The sequence below is a fragment of the Rattus norvegicus genome, chromosome 1 (assembly GCF_021556685.1).
Source record: "Rattus norvegicus strain SHRSP/BbbUtx chromosome 1, alternate assembly SHRSP_T2T, whole genome shotgun sequence".
NCBI classification, from domain to species: Eukaryota; Metazoa; Chordata; class Mammalia; order Rodentia; family Muridae; genus Rattus; species Rattus norvegicus.
In genome coordinates this window covers 66,177,395-66,192,266 of record NC_141534.1, presented here as the reverse complement: position 1 = coordinate 66,192,266, position 14,872 = coordinate 66,177,395, and the positions used below count along the sequence as shown (strand labels likewise).

Sequence of the window (14,872 nt, the reverse complement as noted above, 5' to 3'; positions counted from 1 at the left end):
TGCCATTGAGATTTGCTGTTCATTTGAGGTCCATGCTGGTTCTTCCTTCATTTGCTTATCAGTTTGCCTGGTCTGTGTGATGCATACTGTGGATATTGTGGGGCTGGTCTTCTACACAAACAGTGCAAACATAACTAACCAAGAGCCAAATAGGTAAAAACAGAAGGACCTTTACTTCCCAGTGGTATATGTGGGGTTGCTCAGAGTGTCTCTGTCTGTGTCTCTGTCCCCGTGTCCATGTCCATGTCCGTGTGTGTGTGTGTGTGTGTGTGTGTGTGTGTGTGTGTGTGTGTGTGTCTTTCTCTACTATGTAAGATCTCAGGTATAAATTGATTATCTCCTAGAAGCAAAGAGAACTCTCACCAGAGCCTGACTGGGATTTCTCTTCTGTCTCTGTCTGAAATATCAGTGAGGACTCAGATTCCCATGCTGCAAATCTTGAGCAGGTGAACTCAATGGTGTCAGGCACACAGGCTCAAACCAACCTAAGCGATGAAGGAGAATGTGCTCCTTACACTGTCCAAACGCTGTGTTTCTATCCTGTGAGGGGGTCAGGCGAGCCCTGTGCTGATTCTCAATGACAACTGACCTGGCAGTGTTAGCTCTGCAAAAAGGACTAACCTGACCTGAGAGAAGATGCTGAGGTGATGGGTGACCCTCTCTGCTCATGGTCCCTACAAGACACCTGGACACAAGGCCTCTCCCCTCTGATACTCAGAGTCTTGCCTTGCCCTGCTCACGTGGAATGACAGCAAGGAACCAGTGCCGCCCGTTAGCAGGACGCAGTGCTCCTGGTGGAAGGCTGTGTGTGAGAACACAGAACAGCACATAAAGACAGAAGCACTTGCCACTTTGGAAGTGTGGCTGATGTCTACACGAGTGATGCTCATGTCTACACTGACACACATACGATGCATTGTCCTTTCAGGCATGAGAACTCGTCTTTGGAGATGGACATGCCATCCAATACAATCAGTATTTAACGTGCCTGTGGATATCCCCAGATCACTCTGGACTCCACTGTTGTTGGTGTCCACAGAGGCATTTCAACAGGGGCAACAGGCATAGTATTTCTTTGACTTGGACTATGTGACAACATGAAAGAAAAGGTGAAATATTAAGAAATGTGAATTGGGGGATGTTTGCCCGGAAACCGGGAAAGGGAATAACACTCGAAATGTATATAAGAAATACTCAAGTTAATAAAAAAAAAAAGAAATGTGAATTTTGGTTTTTATTTTCATTTTACGTTCTGTATTTGTCTATTTCGTCTGCATACATGTGTAGAGGCCTAGTGCCTGCAGAGGCCAGAAGAGGGCATTGGGTCCCCAGAAACTGGAGTTGTGAAAGCCACCATGTGGCTGCTGACTATCAGTCCCAAATCCCCTGAAAGAAGCCATCTTTCCGACCACAGGAAATGGGGATATTTCACTTCATTAAAATGTTTGAGTATGTTTAAAGAATGTAAAAGTTCACCAGGAATGGGGACTGCATATCACCCTGCATCGGGCATTCACTTTGCAGCAGTTGTCTGTGGGTTTCATCTCTGCTCATTCTGCTCATGTCATGGGAGCAAATTGGGAACTAGCCCAGGACCACAGCGAAGTCACCTGGAATGCTCAGTGCATGTCTTCTGATTCTCAACAGAGTGTAGATGAAGGTTGAGGTCCAAGGTTCCAGGAACACATGGTATGTGCTCTGGCTACCATGTTTCCTCTCTCTCTCTCTCTCTCTCTCTCTCTCTCTCTCTCTCTCTGGTTCTCTCTCTGGTTGTCTTCTCTCTCTCTCTCTCTCTCTCTCACACACACACACACACACACACACACACATTGATACTGTAGTAGATGAAAAGAATGAAGAAGAGTGTGATGGGGTGAAATGGAGAGCTTAAGGGGTGATTTTCTGTTACTGACATGCATGTTTGACTTGTAAACGTCCTTGTGAGTGAAAGCTGACACCCCAGGATAAGCCCTGACTGCAGGAAGACTGAGTTCTGCAGCACAGTGAGCCTCTTGACTTTATTGAGCATGTGCTACACCAAGTACCCAGCTGACAGAATAAGCATCAGCCAGTGCAAATGCGTTTACTGAGTTATGACAAGCCCTGACATAGCTGCGGTCTTGAGCTAGCAGCTCTAATGAGAGAGATGCCTTTGCACGTAATCGAGCTGTTAATGCAAACGTGTCTTACTCTGCTGCAAAGGGGTTGACACAAGTCTTGCATGGAGCTGTGGGAGGAAGAAGGTTTCCTGGAAGGTTGGCACTTCTATGTGATGGCTTCCAAAAGGGACTTGCTGTATGGAGAGCAGTTAGTGACAAAGTACCTGTTTATGTGGAATGGAAGAAAGTTATCCTTGTGTGTGGATGGTAACCAGGCAGGTGTGGGCATGGAGAAGAATCCCCCATCATTGGTGGACAGTGACAGATTGCATTGTGGGTGAGCAGCCTGGGAGATACACTGCTTTGTAGACAGAAGCCATAGGACTTGTGCAGGGGTCAGTGCTGAGGCCAGAGGTCATCAGGTTTGTGCCCATGGGTGGCAAATGAGACATGGCCAGCTCCCGCCTGGTACTGACTACAAACCTCCTCACCATAGGGGATCCTGAGAAGAGGTGTTTTTGAGACTCCATCTGTCTCCCATCTTCCCACACTGGGAAGAACTAGAATGTAGAAGGATGTCCAGGGGTATAACGGTTCTTAGCAATGTGAGTTCCTGGCTCCAGGCTGGCTTGAGGCCCTTAGGACCTGTTCTATACCTGTGATGTCCCGCCATGTGCTCCAGGCCCAGGTCATAAAGCTGGCTTTGCTGTACGTGAACCCCTATCACCGGGCCCTGAGCATCTTGGGGCTCCATGTTCATAGTAGGCTTTTTCTTCAATTGGGAACTGATGGGAATATTGGGAAGACGATAGAAAGGATGAACAGAGAATCATGCTCAGAGGGAGGAAGTACTTAGGGCCACCCACCATGTTTAGAAAGAAGGGACTTGTGGGCAGGTGAAGCCTGGAGATCCAGAAGCATGTATTTGGGGTAAATGAGGGGAGAGTAGAGAGAAGAGAGGAAGTTGTTAGGTCCAGAGACCTGAGACCATCCTGTAGGAAACAGGAGAGTGAGGAGTGATATCAGTAACTGTGGGGACATCCTTTCCACCCCATGAAGTGAGATTATAAATCCAAATGGACACCTATGGGCACACCTTTGAGATCTTTCTGCTGTTGCTCCAGGGAGAAGTTTAAGTAAAAAAAGAAGCACTGGGGGATCCTGTTATCTAGGGTCTGTGACAGAGTTAGGAATATCTGCAAAGGGGCCACAGAGTAACAATCCACATCATGGTCCAGACTAGGGTAGGGAAGACCATCTGGGCATTAGTGGGCACAGAGGATGGGCTTGGCACATCCTGGGCTGCAGGCTGATCCCCAAACCACTGGATACAGAAGGTTGGAGGCTGAGTGGGAAGCAGAATGTAGTAGTGGTGGAAGACTATCCTTCATGAGACAGTAAGGCATCTCCATGTCCAAGACAAGGCAGTGAGAGCCCAATTGATAAATGCTCATATTAAATAGAGATGGCACAAGTCAGGAGTACCAGTGCCTTGCTGGGCACTGGCAAAGGCTACCCATAGCTACAGGCCAACAGCCCAGAAGGCAGAGAGTCCCAACTGGAGTCCTCATGTGTGTATGTGAGGGGGTCTTTAGAACCTCTCTACAGGGAGGTTGGGTACAGGAGGCAGGAAATAAGCAGTAAGACCATGTGACCCTCCTCTGGAGCCCTACTACATGTCATCCTGTGAGGCGAAATTGATTTTCTTGTTTTTCAAGGGAGCTGAAATCTACAAAACTAAAGGGAAAATTGCCAGCTCACACAGGCTGACACCCTACTCCCAAGTCAACCTAAAGCATACCCAAAGGTCTCTTCCAACTCCTGCTGCCTTCTGTATAGAAATGCTGTCTTTGGCACCCACCCATTTCCCCTATGTCAGTCAGTATGCTTCCACAAGCATTGGTGTCTGGTTGATTAAAAACACGTTGGATGTATAGTCAAATAAGAATTGTTGGTCTCATTACTGGGAGCATTTGTTCACAAGGCTTGTTGGCACCCTAAAGGTAACCAGCTCCGGTTGTGATGGTCTTCCTTTCCAAATTTTGTTTAAAAGAAACGTTTTTATTTTATTAGTCCTTCTGCATTTCATCTCAATGAAATGGGATTGAAAGCAGCCCCCACATTCCCTCTGTAGGGATGCAGGCTCTGAACATGGTGGCTCCTCCAGGTTGACAGGACAAGAGCCCTGGCAATTCTCTCATGTCTAGAGAACATGAATGATGGCATCTCCACCTCCTGTCACAAGATGGGGTAGAAAATGTAAAAGAAAAAAAGGGCTGGAGAGATGGCTCAGTGGTTTGGAGCACTGACTGCTCTTCCAGAGGTCCTGAGTTCAATTCCCAGCAACCACATAGTGGCTCACAACCATCTGTAATGAGATCTGATGCCCTCTTCTGGTGTGTCTGAAGATAGCTACAGTGTATTTACGTATAATAAATGAATAAATCTTTAAAAGAAAAGAAAATGCAAAAGGAAAGCGTTTTCATTGACCTAAAGACATACTGAGACCATAAAGTCAAGATACAGAGGGGAAAATGTGCTGACTTAGTGATGAGGACTCCGAGGGATGGGCAGTGGTTTCAAGCATCTGTGGACTTTGTAATGGTGGTTGTGGAGACCTAATTTCGCTTTGAGGATGCCAACATGAGCTGGCCCTGTGACAATCTAGCCCCCTCTCCCCATGCAGGAGGAAACTACTCTTCATGCAGGAGGAAGCCACTCTCCACAAAGAGGAAGCAACTTTCCCAGTGATCTGACAATGCAAAGGTAGCCATTATTTACACCATTTTGGAACATGTCTGTCAATTAACGATGAGTCAAAATCTTGTATGGCTTTGCTGTGGATATGGAGAGCCACTCAAAAGCCAGGAGCTGAAGGGTGACCCCTACCATGGTACTTTGGGATCTGGTAGAACACTTCAGAGAGTCGGGTCCTTTGGAGGAATCTACAGATCACTGGGATATGGGATAAATATTCACTGTCACCATCTGCCCTCCCAAGGAGCCAGAATGGGGCCACCCAATGTTGGACTTGAATCTCGTGTCTGAGCTAAATACATCTTTTCTCATATAAGGAACATAACCCTTTATATTTCATCTAATAGGTGTTTTTAGGTACATCCATCTGGACATGTTAAAAGAAAAACCCCAGCTGGGGATTTAGCTCAGTGGTAGAGCGCTTACCTAGGAAGCGCAAGGCCCTGGGTTCGGTCCCCAGCTCCGAAAAAAAAAAAAGAACCAAAAAAGAAAAACCCCAATGTCTCAAGAGAGATGAAGCACCGTCTTACACAAACCTCTTAACTCATGGCATCTGCAGATGTGTGGGTCCCTCCCATCCTCCCACTCAAACAGCAGGAATTTAATACTAGCCAGAAGCAGGCTGGCATCTAACTCACTTTGAGAGCTTGGCTGGCCTGGCCTCGAACTAGAAATCCTCCTGTCTCAGCCTCCCAAGAGCTGAGGTGACAGGACAACATCACCATGCCCTGCCAACAACAGTCTTTGGCAGCCTAACTCCTTGCTTATCAGGTAGATAGAAAACAGATAAAGTACGAGCTGTTGGCTCTGGCTCACTTCCCCGACTGTAGGATTCTCTGTGCTCGGTCACTGCCAAGTCCCCACTCATGCCAAATCAGGTCATGGTCTGTCCAGTGAGGGAAGGGGAGGGGAGAGTTCAGGAGAGATGCCATCCACCTGGGCTCTTCTCTTTGTTACAAATGGAGATTGCTCCACTGGAAGGCTCAGGGAATCAAAACTGAGAAAACCTGATCCACTGGAGTCTGGTTCCTGTGAGCCTGCATCTCTCAAAAGGCCAGACGCTGCTGCAGCAGGCTGCTTTCCTGATGTTACAGAAAGCAGTTGAAACATTCAAGCTGCCATCTGACACCCCCTCCCTCCCCCCATACAGGCCATTTTATTTCGTTTTACTTTTAAACATAACTTCCTTGTTATCGATGTGATGGCATCCATCGGTAATCCCAACACTTGGGAGGCCAAGGCAGGAAGATCACGAGGTCAAGGCAAACTTGCTCTATAGAATCCTTTTCTTGAAAGACAAGGTAATAGGCAATAGATTTAATTCATTAGGGCAGAGCTCAATTAGTGAAATTTCTCACCAAGTTAGAAGACCATTTTCTTGTGCAAGATGGCTTCTTACTTTGGTAAGTATTAAGTGATAGAACTTAATGATGAGGGAGATCATGAATATATAAATTAAAACTAAATCACAGAGACCTTTTAGTGAGTCCAGCCTCACTAAAAGATGCTCAGAAGTACCACGAATATGTTTTTCCTCCTGTGAGGAACCACCTCCACCAGGGAGAACATTAAGCCAGGTTGTAGGGGATGTCAAAACTCTAATTTTTATAGCAAACAACTTAGTATTTCTATTTGTTTATTATTTATTTACTGGGTATGATTTCAATTTTAACTTGAGGATAAAATATTTGTTCTGGAATGAAAGACTTAACCAGAAGGCCGTGTAAAACCTCTCCGCTGCGTAACACACATGAACTGAATTATGCGGCCCACTTATCATCATTACTAAGCACTCAGGCATCCAGAGGCAAGATGCAGGAAAGGAGCCATTTACATCACATAAAACACATAAGATAGATAAAAATCATGAGGTGTTGTTGCTCCACCAAGAATGAGCGGCTGCCTTGGGGCAATGTTGTTCTGTCTGCTGAGCAGGCCTCTCCCCTCTGTCAATTCTCAGATCCCTGTCTCATCGAAGGCAGGGAGCAGATAGTGAAGAGGCTGAAGCCATAGCTTCTGGTCAGAGCTTTGATAGGATTCTACTGGCTAAGCATGGGAAACTACAGATATGAAGCAAAATGCAGTATATACAGGCTTTCCTATCTCCCCTGCCCTCCTTTCTTCCTTGGGTTCTGAGGCACTGCTAGGAGCCCTTGAGACAGTATAGATATAGACAGACCTCAAAACCAGGAGCTGGGGCTCTGAGCAAACCATAGAACAGCTGGCTGCATCAGCCCATGCATCTGGTTTTTGCCTGACTTCGGGTTTGTTGGGAAAGTTAACCGAGTTCCTAGGTCATTGTTATTTCCCTTTATAATTTCTAAGAAACAAAATCCAGTCCTGCTCAGTTTCCTTGGTTCATTCTTAGACCTTAGAAGGATTACCTGTGCTGCTAGGAGGGTCTGTACTTTGCAGCCTGATACACTTCTGGGGTTTAGACTCAAGTGTCCTGTTAAGAGAAACATTAAGGGCTTGAGAGATGGCTCAGCGCTTAAGAGCACTGGCTACTCTTCCAGAGGCCCTGAGTTCAATTCCCAGTGGTTACATGGTGGCTCTCAACCATCTGTAATGAGATCTGGTGCCCTCTTTTGTGTCTGAAGACAGCTACAGTGTACTCATATAAATAAAAATTAATAAAAAAAATTTAAAAAAAAGAAAAACATCCAAGCTAGCGTGAACTAATCAGACCAACTATGAAATACTGCAGAACACCAAGGAATGTCCTTCACATCACAAAAAACTTAGTATTTATATGTAATTATTATTTACTATATAATAAATAATCCCTAGGATCCCTAGGAAGGATCCACTGTTTGGTTTGCAGTAATGCTGAAGTGAGGTATTGAAAAAAATCTTTTGGGGACCTTTATGATGAAGTGGAGCATCTGCCATGAGCCCGGGAGTGTAGCTCTGTCCTGCATTCCACTCTGCTGTGGCTTCCTAGCCTGTGGCATTCACTGACTCACATGACGGACACGTGAGCACAGACAGACTCGCATGACAGAATGTGCAGCACAGGCAGACGAGTGGGCACTTAAGCAGCTGAGCTCACTGTGTCTCAGCACAATCATTAGAGAAGATGCCCCAAGGCACATTCATCCAAAGGATGAGAGCCCAGAGTAGCCCTGTGTCTAGCATGGGGCCCATAACCAGGCTCAAAAGGTCCTGACTACTTGGCTATCCCAGACCACACGCAGAGGCAAGAACAGAAACAAAGCAGAGATGCTGGAGCTGCTAAGTTTTCCAGGGAGTTGTTTGTAGCACTGTGGAAAAATAGGGAAAAGATGGCCAACACATCTTTCAAAAGGGAAGAAATGCTAAAAATGTCTGATTACTCAAAAAGCACTCCAAATTTTGGCCTGTGGGGTAGGCTATGGTGATGAAAATCATCTCCCCCCCATCATCATTATCAAGTAGCAGCAGCATCACCACCACCACCACCATCATCATGACCTAATATTACCATTAACACCACCACCACAACCACTACCAGCATCATGACCATTACCATCATCACCACCACCACCATCACCACCACCACCATCATCATGATCATTCATTACCATCACTGCAATCACCATCATCATTATGACCATTACCATCATCATGACCACCACCACCACCACCACCATCACCATCACCATCACCACCATTACCATCATGTATCATCATGACCATTACCATCAACATGGCCACCACCACCAGCAGCAGCAGGACCATTAACACTACCACCACCATTATCATCATGACCATCACCACCATTACCACCACCACCATCATGATCATCACCAGCACCACCACCATCATCATGACCACCACCACCACCATCACCATCACTACCACCATCATCATCATGACCACACCATCACTGTTATGATCAGTCACCCTCCTCCTATTTGAAAAGACTTTCTTGCTTCCTCATCATCCTACTTAGATAACAGAAGGAGGGTGGGTGACTGTGATTATAATGGTGATGGTATTGTCATGATGATAGTAATGGTCACAATGGTGGTGGTGGTAATGGTGGTTGGGTAGTTATGCTGATGGTAATGGTGATGACAGTGGTGGTGGTGGTGGTAACCATGACTATCATCATCACATCACATTACCATTACTACCAAGACCACCACCAATCATGACCATTTCCATATCATCATTACCACCATTGCCATTATCACATTATCATCCCAGTCACTATTATCATAACCACCACCACCACCACCACCACCACCACCACCACCATCATCATCATCATCACTATCATCGTCATTACAGCCACCATCATTAACACTTGCCACAATCACCATCACTATTATCAATACCAGTATCCTGACTGCCCTCACCATCATCATCAGTTCCCCTGATTTCCCCTTTATGTGCGTTTTCTGACTTTCTGGAGTAGCTTTGTTGTTTGCACTATTTGGATTTGCACTTGGAAGCTAGGATCACATTAGTCATGTCCACATCAGTTTTAGCAAGAGCTGAGGCATTTCACCTTGATAGTGTAAACAGCCCAGGTGTGACATCTGTGTAGATGAGGTATGAGATGCTTAGTGTGCCTCTGAAGGCATCCAAGTAGGATGAGGAGGAAGCAGGAAAGCCTTTTCAAACAGGAGGATGGTGGCGGGGCATTCTTGGGGAGGCATCCAATCCTAAATGTAGCTCTTGTGGGCAGAGAGGGGAGCCAGCTGCTGGTTTAGATTTTCAGTATTAATGCCCTACAATCAGAACCATGTGTAGCTCCTGCCTCACCCATGATCTGTCAGCCTCCCGAACATTCTGTCCTCTCTCGTGCCTTCTTCAGAACCTGGCCTAAACCCTTTCTCCTCTCTATGCCCTTCCAGCCTTTTCATTCCTTTCCCCCTGTGCACATCATCAATGCTCAGAATGAGGGTCTTTCTGCTCTGAGTTTGGAGGACCCAAGATGAAGTGGAGATACTGGAAGAGGCTGAAGGGGGAAGGGACTTCAAGAATTTTCATGAGATGTTACGGAGCCCATCAGGGTGGTGAGGAGTTCTGGTGGTTGGAATGGGAGAAGGCAAATGTCACCTTCAGGGTTCTGGCTATTTTGTCTCATGCAACGGCACTAGCTTTAATAAAACAAGGCACCATTAACTGCTTCTTTCATGTCCAGAGTGTCTGCAGCAGGAGCAGCATGGGGCAGGTGGCGTTGATCCATCCTGGGGTTCTGTCACACAGTGAGGGCATAGAAACTTCTAGTGTATCGCATAGGGCAGACTGAGGTATTCACAACTATTAACTCATACATCCCACCTGTCACAGGGAATGTACCAGCACTCCTGTCCTGGAGGAGAAACTCCAAGGTTCAGAAAAGTTGAAGAACATGTCCCCCACCACACAGCCTCTCTCAACAGGCAAAATCAGACCCCAATCTGCTGGGCTAGCACCCATGACTTTGGCTTCCACTAGTGGACACTTTTTACAGTAAGCAATCATGAAGAACCAGAGAGATAACTCAGTGTAGAAGAATTTGTTGTTCTTGCAGAAGAACCGAGCTCAGTCTCAGCACCCATATAGCAGCACACAACTGTCCATAACTACAACTGCAGGAGATCTGATGCTCTCTTCTGACCTTCATGGGTACCAAGCATGAATGACGTACACAGACATACACACAGGCAAGACTCTCACACATGTAGAATAATCTAAAAAAATACTTTAAAACAGTAATTAATTGTGAAATGCTGAAAAGAAGACTAACACAGTTTAATCGCATATTTTAATCTAATAAAAATGATTAAATTCAGAGTTCAGCAATATAAAAGATTATCCAAAACAGTTAGGATCATACTTTTTTTTTTTTTTTTTTGGTAGACAGCGTTGATGTGAGCTGGTCACTTCTTGCCTATACACAGTTCAAACGAGCAAAAGCCTTCCGCAACGTGTGTTCACAATGCAGCCACAGACGTAGACTGAGAGGCTGGGGACCATGAACAGTTTTCCATTAAACCCCAATCTGAAAGAGTTGCCCCAACTCTGCCCCATCTGCAAGTGTTCCTTGAGAACAGAGAGTACAGATCGACCTAGGTCAGAGAGTGGCAGCCAACTATGCACACAGCCCAGCCCAGTCCCGTCCCTCACAGTGTGGTCATCCAGTTCCTAACCTTCATCCCATAAGGGCCTTGGATGAATCCCCTCAAACCCCCAGGCACCCACAGAACCAAAGTGACATTCTCAGCTGCCCGTTGCTCGGCACTCTTGGAGCGATCCAGTCTAGCTCTGCCTTCCACGGGATGTGGTCCATGATCTCTGCAGAAGGCATTTTTCCTTTCCAATGGTCCCTAGCAGGATGGCCCGGACACTTAGAAGTGAGGCAGGCAGACTGTATCCTTTCTGGGCCAATCGGATGGAGCCAGTCAGCCAGAGTTAGATTTGCTGTCCGAAGGAGGACTCTCTGGCTGCTTGCCCACTCAGCTCCCTGGAGATTTAACAGTAGGGTTGACTCGAGCAGAGCTAAAGCTCAAGTGGAAGCTAAAACTGGAGTCCTCTGACAGAGTCTGACGGCACAGCCTCAAACAGGCACTACTGGGAGTTAAGGCTATGCCTGAGCTAGTGCCTGAGTGACATCTCTAGAGAGCAAAACCTCATGAAACAGGCGACCACTGAAAACTCCTAAGGACACGTAGGCTCTGGCTTGCATCAAGAGGACCAAGAGCAAGCCAACGGAGACTGCAGGCAGAGGATAGGGCAAAGGGCTAAGCCGGGCCCTCCACAGAGGGATGAGGAAGTGAAGCTGAAATGCATTTAAAAACCCACTCCATCAGCACAGATCTCGAAGGTCAAACAAGGACACATACATTGTATGTGATTAATTTCTCGAAGCCAGCCTTCCATTTTCACAGATCACAACAGTCCGTTTAAATATCTCATTTCTACAAAGTGAATTTACATTTAAAGTACAAAGTGCAAATACTATATGTTTTTCGTTTTTAATTGCTCTTTGGTGAGGGAGATTCCCACATGTCTAGGAACTGTCTTGAGTAGTCAGCCATTCATCCTTGTTTCCTGGGCTGGAAAAACAAAACGAAGATAATCTTATGAAGATGTCTGGGTATTCCCTATGCAGACAAAGGCTCGCTCCTGGAGGTAAACCTACTTGTGAGGGAAACAAGACAGGAAAGGACAGGACACTTTACAGTTAAGGATGAGTGGGCCTGTAGTTTAGGAAGCCTTTTCTTCCCTTGAAACCAGCAGGAAAATATATCACCTGAGAAAATTTGCATATTCAAATATCTTAAGTGGACTACTACATGGTACAGGGTAGTCCTAAACTTGCGGTCACCAGACTTTAGCTTGGGTACGTGTGCCCCCAGCCTGGATAGTCTTACACTATTTTAAAAAAATTTCCTTTCGATTCTTCTGTCTTGCTCCTTTTACCTAAGAAGGAATGCAGTTTGCATTCGTGTTTACGGTCTCTTGCTGTCCTTCACTGAATGGACCTTCAAAGAAAATCATTTAGAAAAGAAAAGCAGGAAAAAAGCAGTCATTTTTTTTTTTTCGGAGCTGGGGACTGAACCCAGGGCCTTGTGCTTTCTAGGCAAGCGCTCTACCACTGAGCTAAATCTCCAACCCCAGCCATCTTTTTTTTTAAAATCAAGTGCGGTAATCTGCACAAATCGAGGTTAGTCTTTTTATCTGATACCTAAAATACTAAACTTTGAATCTCAGGCTGTCTTTCCTTCCTTCTGGTAACACCACGAGACGGTGAATAGCCCTCTATTCTAAGCTAATGAAAGATTTGTCTTAATTCTAAGGTCTTCTGACATATTTCAGTCAGTACTGAAGATGATCAGAACTTCTGCGGAAGAGGGTTGTCCTTGGTAGCCATATCCAGACACCCGAGCGCACAGCTCTGATCCTTGCTGAGCAGATATGAAGCTATCTAGAAAGAACTTTCTGATTTCTGGCCCACTGACATCACCCCACAGCATGCAGTAGGGAATCGCTCTGTGCATTGAAGTACTATAAGAAAGATGGAGAAACCATACTGGTCTGCCTTTTTTCTGGAACAGCACTAAAGTGGAAGGCTTGGTTTGCGGGGAGGTATTTAAGATTGTGTGGCACATGTGTGCCAAAGAGTTGCCATTAGCAAGAGCAAACAGCCCCTGGGAAGCCTTTGGAGGCAGCTGGGTAATTGCTCTCAGACCTGCCCCCTTTGCAAGTGTAAGTGATTTGCAGTGTGACTGGAAAAGTTAAAACCATAAACATTTACCAAACAAAGGAAAATGAATCACATGCCCTTCCCTAATGAAATCCCTCCAAGGTGTGTACAGGAGGTCCCTACTTAAAACCCACAACAAACAGGGACCCTCCGCCCGGCATCAAACAGGTGCAGCCAATGTAAACAGATAACATACCAGAGTCATAGAGAGCGCAACATGCCTGGCTTTGGGTAAAGAACCCTGCAAAGTGTCCCCACTTAGACTGCGGTTGGAGACTCAGGGACCACAACTGTGCCCTTTAATTGCATATCTAGAAATGTGGCCTCAGAAACACAAATGTTTGTTAACGCCGTTGGGAACTGAAAAGCTCTTTGTGAAATGAACTCCTGCCTCTTTTGATCTCCAGGTGAGTGGGGGTTATTTGAGGGGCAGAGTGTCTCCTGTCCCAGTTGTCACCTTAATATTTAAGAAACAAACACCAAACACCAGCTTCCCTAACCGTTCCTACCACACAACTTGGAAACCTATCGCTAAATTAACAAATTAATTGGAATTTCAAATAATTAAAAAAAAAGGGCAGAATCTTTAAATAAAGGACTTAGCTGGTCAGTGATCTCAGGCAGACTTTGGCAAAGAAAGTTTGTTTGCTACAAATGCTCTCACGTGTAGCTGCCTTAACTGGGCTGTCTGGTTTTTCTGAAGGGACCATTGCACCTAATCCTACACGTAGGCCCTGGATTTCTCTTGTAAAGTTGAAGTAGACGGAATATTATAAAGTCTGCAGCACAGACATACTCACCTGTCTATTCGAAGAAGTACTTTCGGCATTTCCTCTGGGGGCTGGAAAGGAAAAGACATTATTGTTAGTCAAATACTCCTCAATGACAGGCTTAACGTCATCGAATGACACTGTATCCATAGAGGCCTGAGGCTAGATTTGTAAGAGTGAGCTTTTTGTAAGTCACCACGGAAACATTGTCTAACAACACAAATGTCCTATTGTAACACTAGGAGAATGCCTTGTTTTATCTCAAATCCTAACCACAAAGAAAAGCACGGCGAGAGCCTGAGCCCCACCCACTCACATTCTGTTCTTTGAAATATTTTGGTTCAGTATTAAAATTAGAAAACATTAGATTTGTCTCATTTCACTCATACGATGTTTGCTCTTGGCTTGGAGATTAGGGGTCTCCCCTTTCTACTCCCAGTGAAGTACCCACCCATGTGCTACATGGCCACTCTACTTCAGGTGCCCCCTGACTCACTCGGGTCTCTGCTCAGAGTGCAGCCTCTCTCATCTGGCCAAAGTTCCTCCTTGGCCAGAGTCTGGGGGGAGAGGGGATTTCTCCAACCTTCCTTCCTACTTTGCAATGGCCTCCGTGTACCTCTGTGATCTCATTCATTCCCTCCTGGCTATGGACAGTTGCTGTCTGTGCCCTGTGGACTGGTCTCATCTCCCTCCTTTCTCCCTATTCACTGTTGGTTCCATGGTAATATTAGATACCTGTTTCCTGCTGGCCCACAAGTACATACAGGCCAGTATCCCAGATGCTCCGGTCTCCTAAGCCCAGACTCTACCTCCAACCATAGCGACCGATCAGAATTCTAATAGACTACTTAAAGGCAGCAAGGAGAGCAGGACTCTACTCCCATTAGCTGTAGTCCTGCCCATTCCTTCCCAGGGCCAGGCAGCCCCATTCCAGAGCTGCTCTGTAGTCTCCTGATGTCCCATCAACACTCCCTCCTTGCAGGCCAACACCTGTAATAGCCCTGCCTCCAAGCCCTGTTCTGAGTTCACGATTCCCAGCAGCCCTCTGTCCTGTGCAGACAGCC

At 46.1% G+C, this 14,872-nt stretch overlaps 1 protein-coding gene across 2 annotated transcripts in view; it reads right to left on the bottom strand.

Moving 5' to 3' along the window:
- Window positions 1-10,582: 10,582 nt before the first annotated feature.
- The window catches only part of Smoc2 (SPARC related modular calcium binding 2), a 128,798-nt gene continuing 124,508 nt past the window's right edge, over window positions 10,583-14,872 (bottom strand). The window contains exons 12-13 of one of the 2 annotated variants that reach the window (XM_087651174.1): window positions 13,839-13,879; window positions 10,583-11,887 (exon numbers count right to left, since the gene is read on the bottom strand). In XM_087651174.1, coding sequence (XP_087507300.1) covers window positions 11,870-11,887; window positions 13,839-13,879 — 59 coding nt within the window. In that variant the 3' untranslated portion in view covers window positions 10,583-11,869. 2 annotated transcript variants of the gene reach the window in all.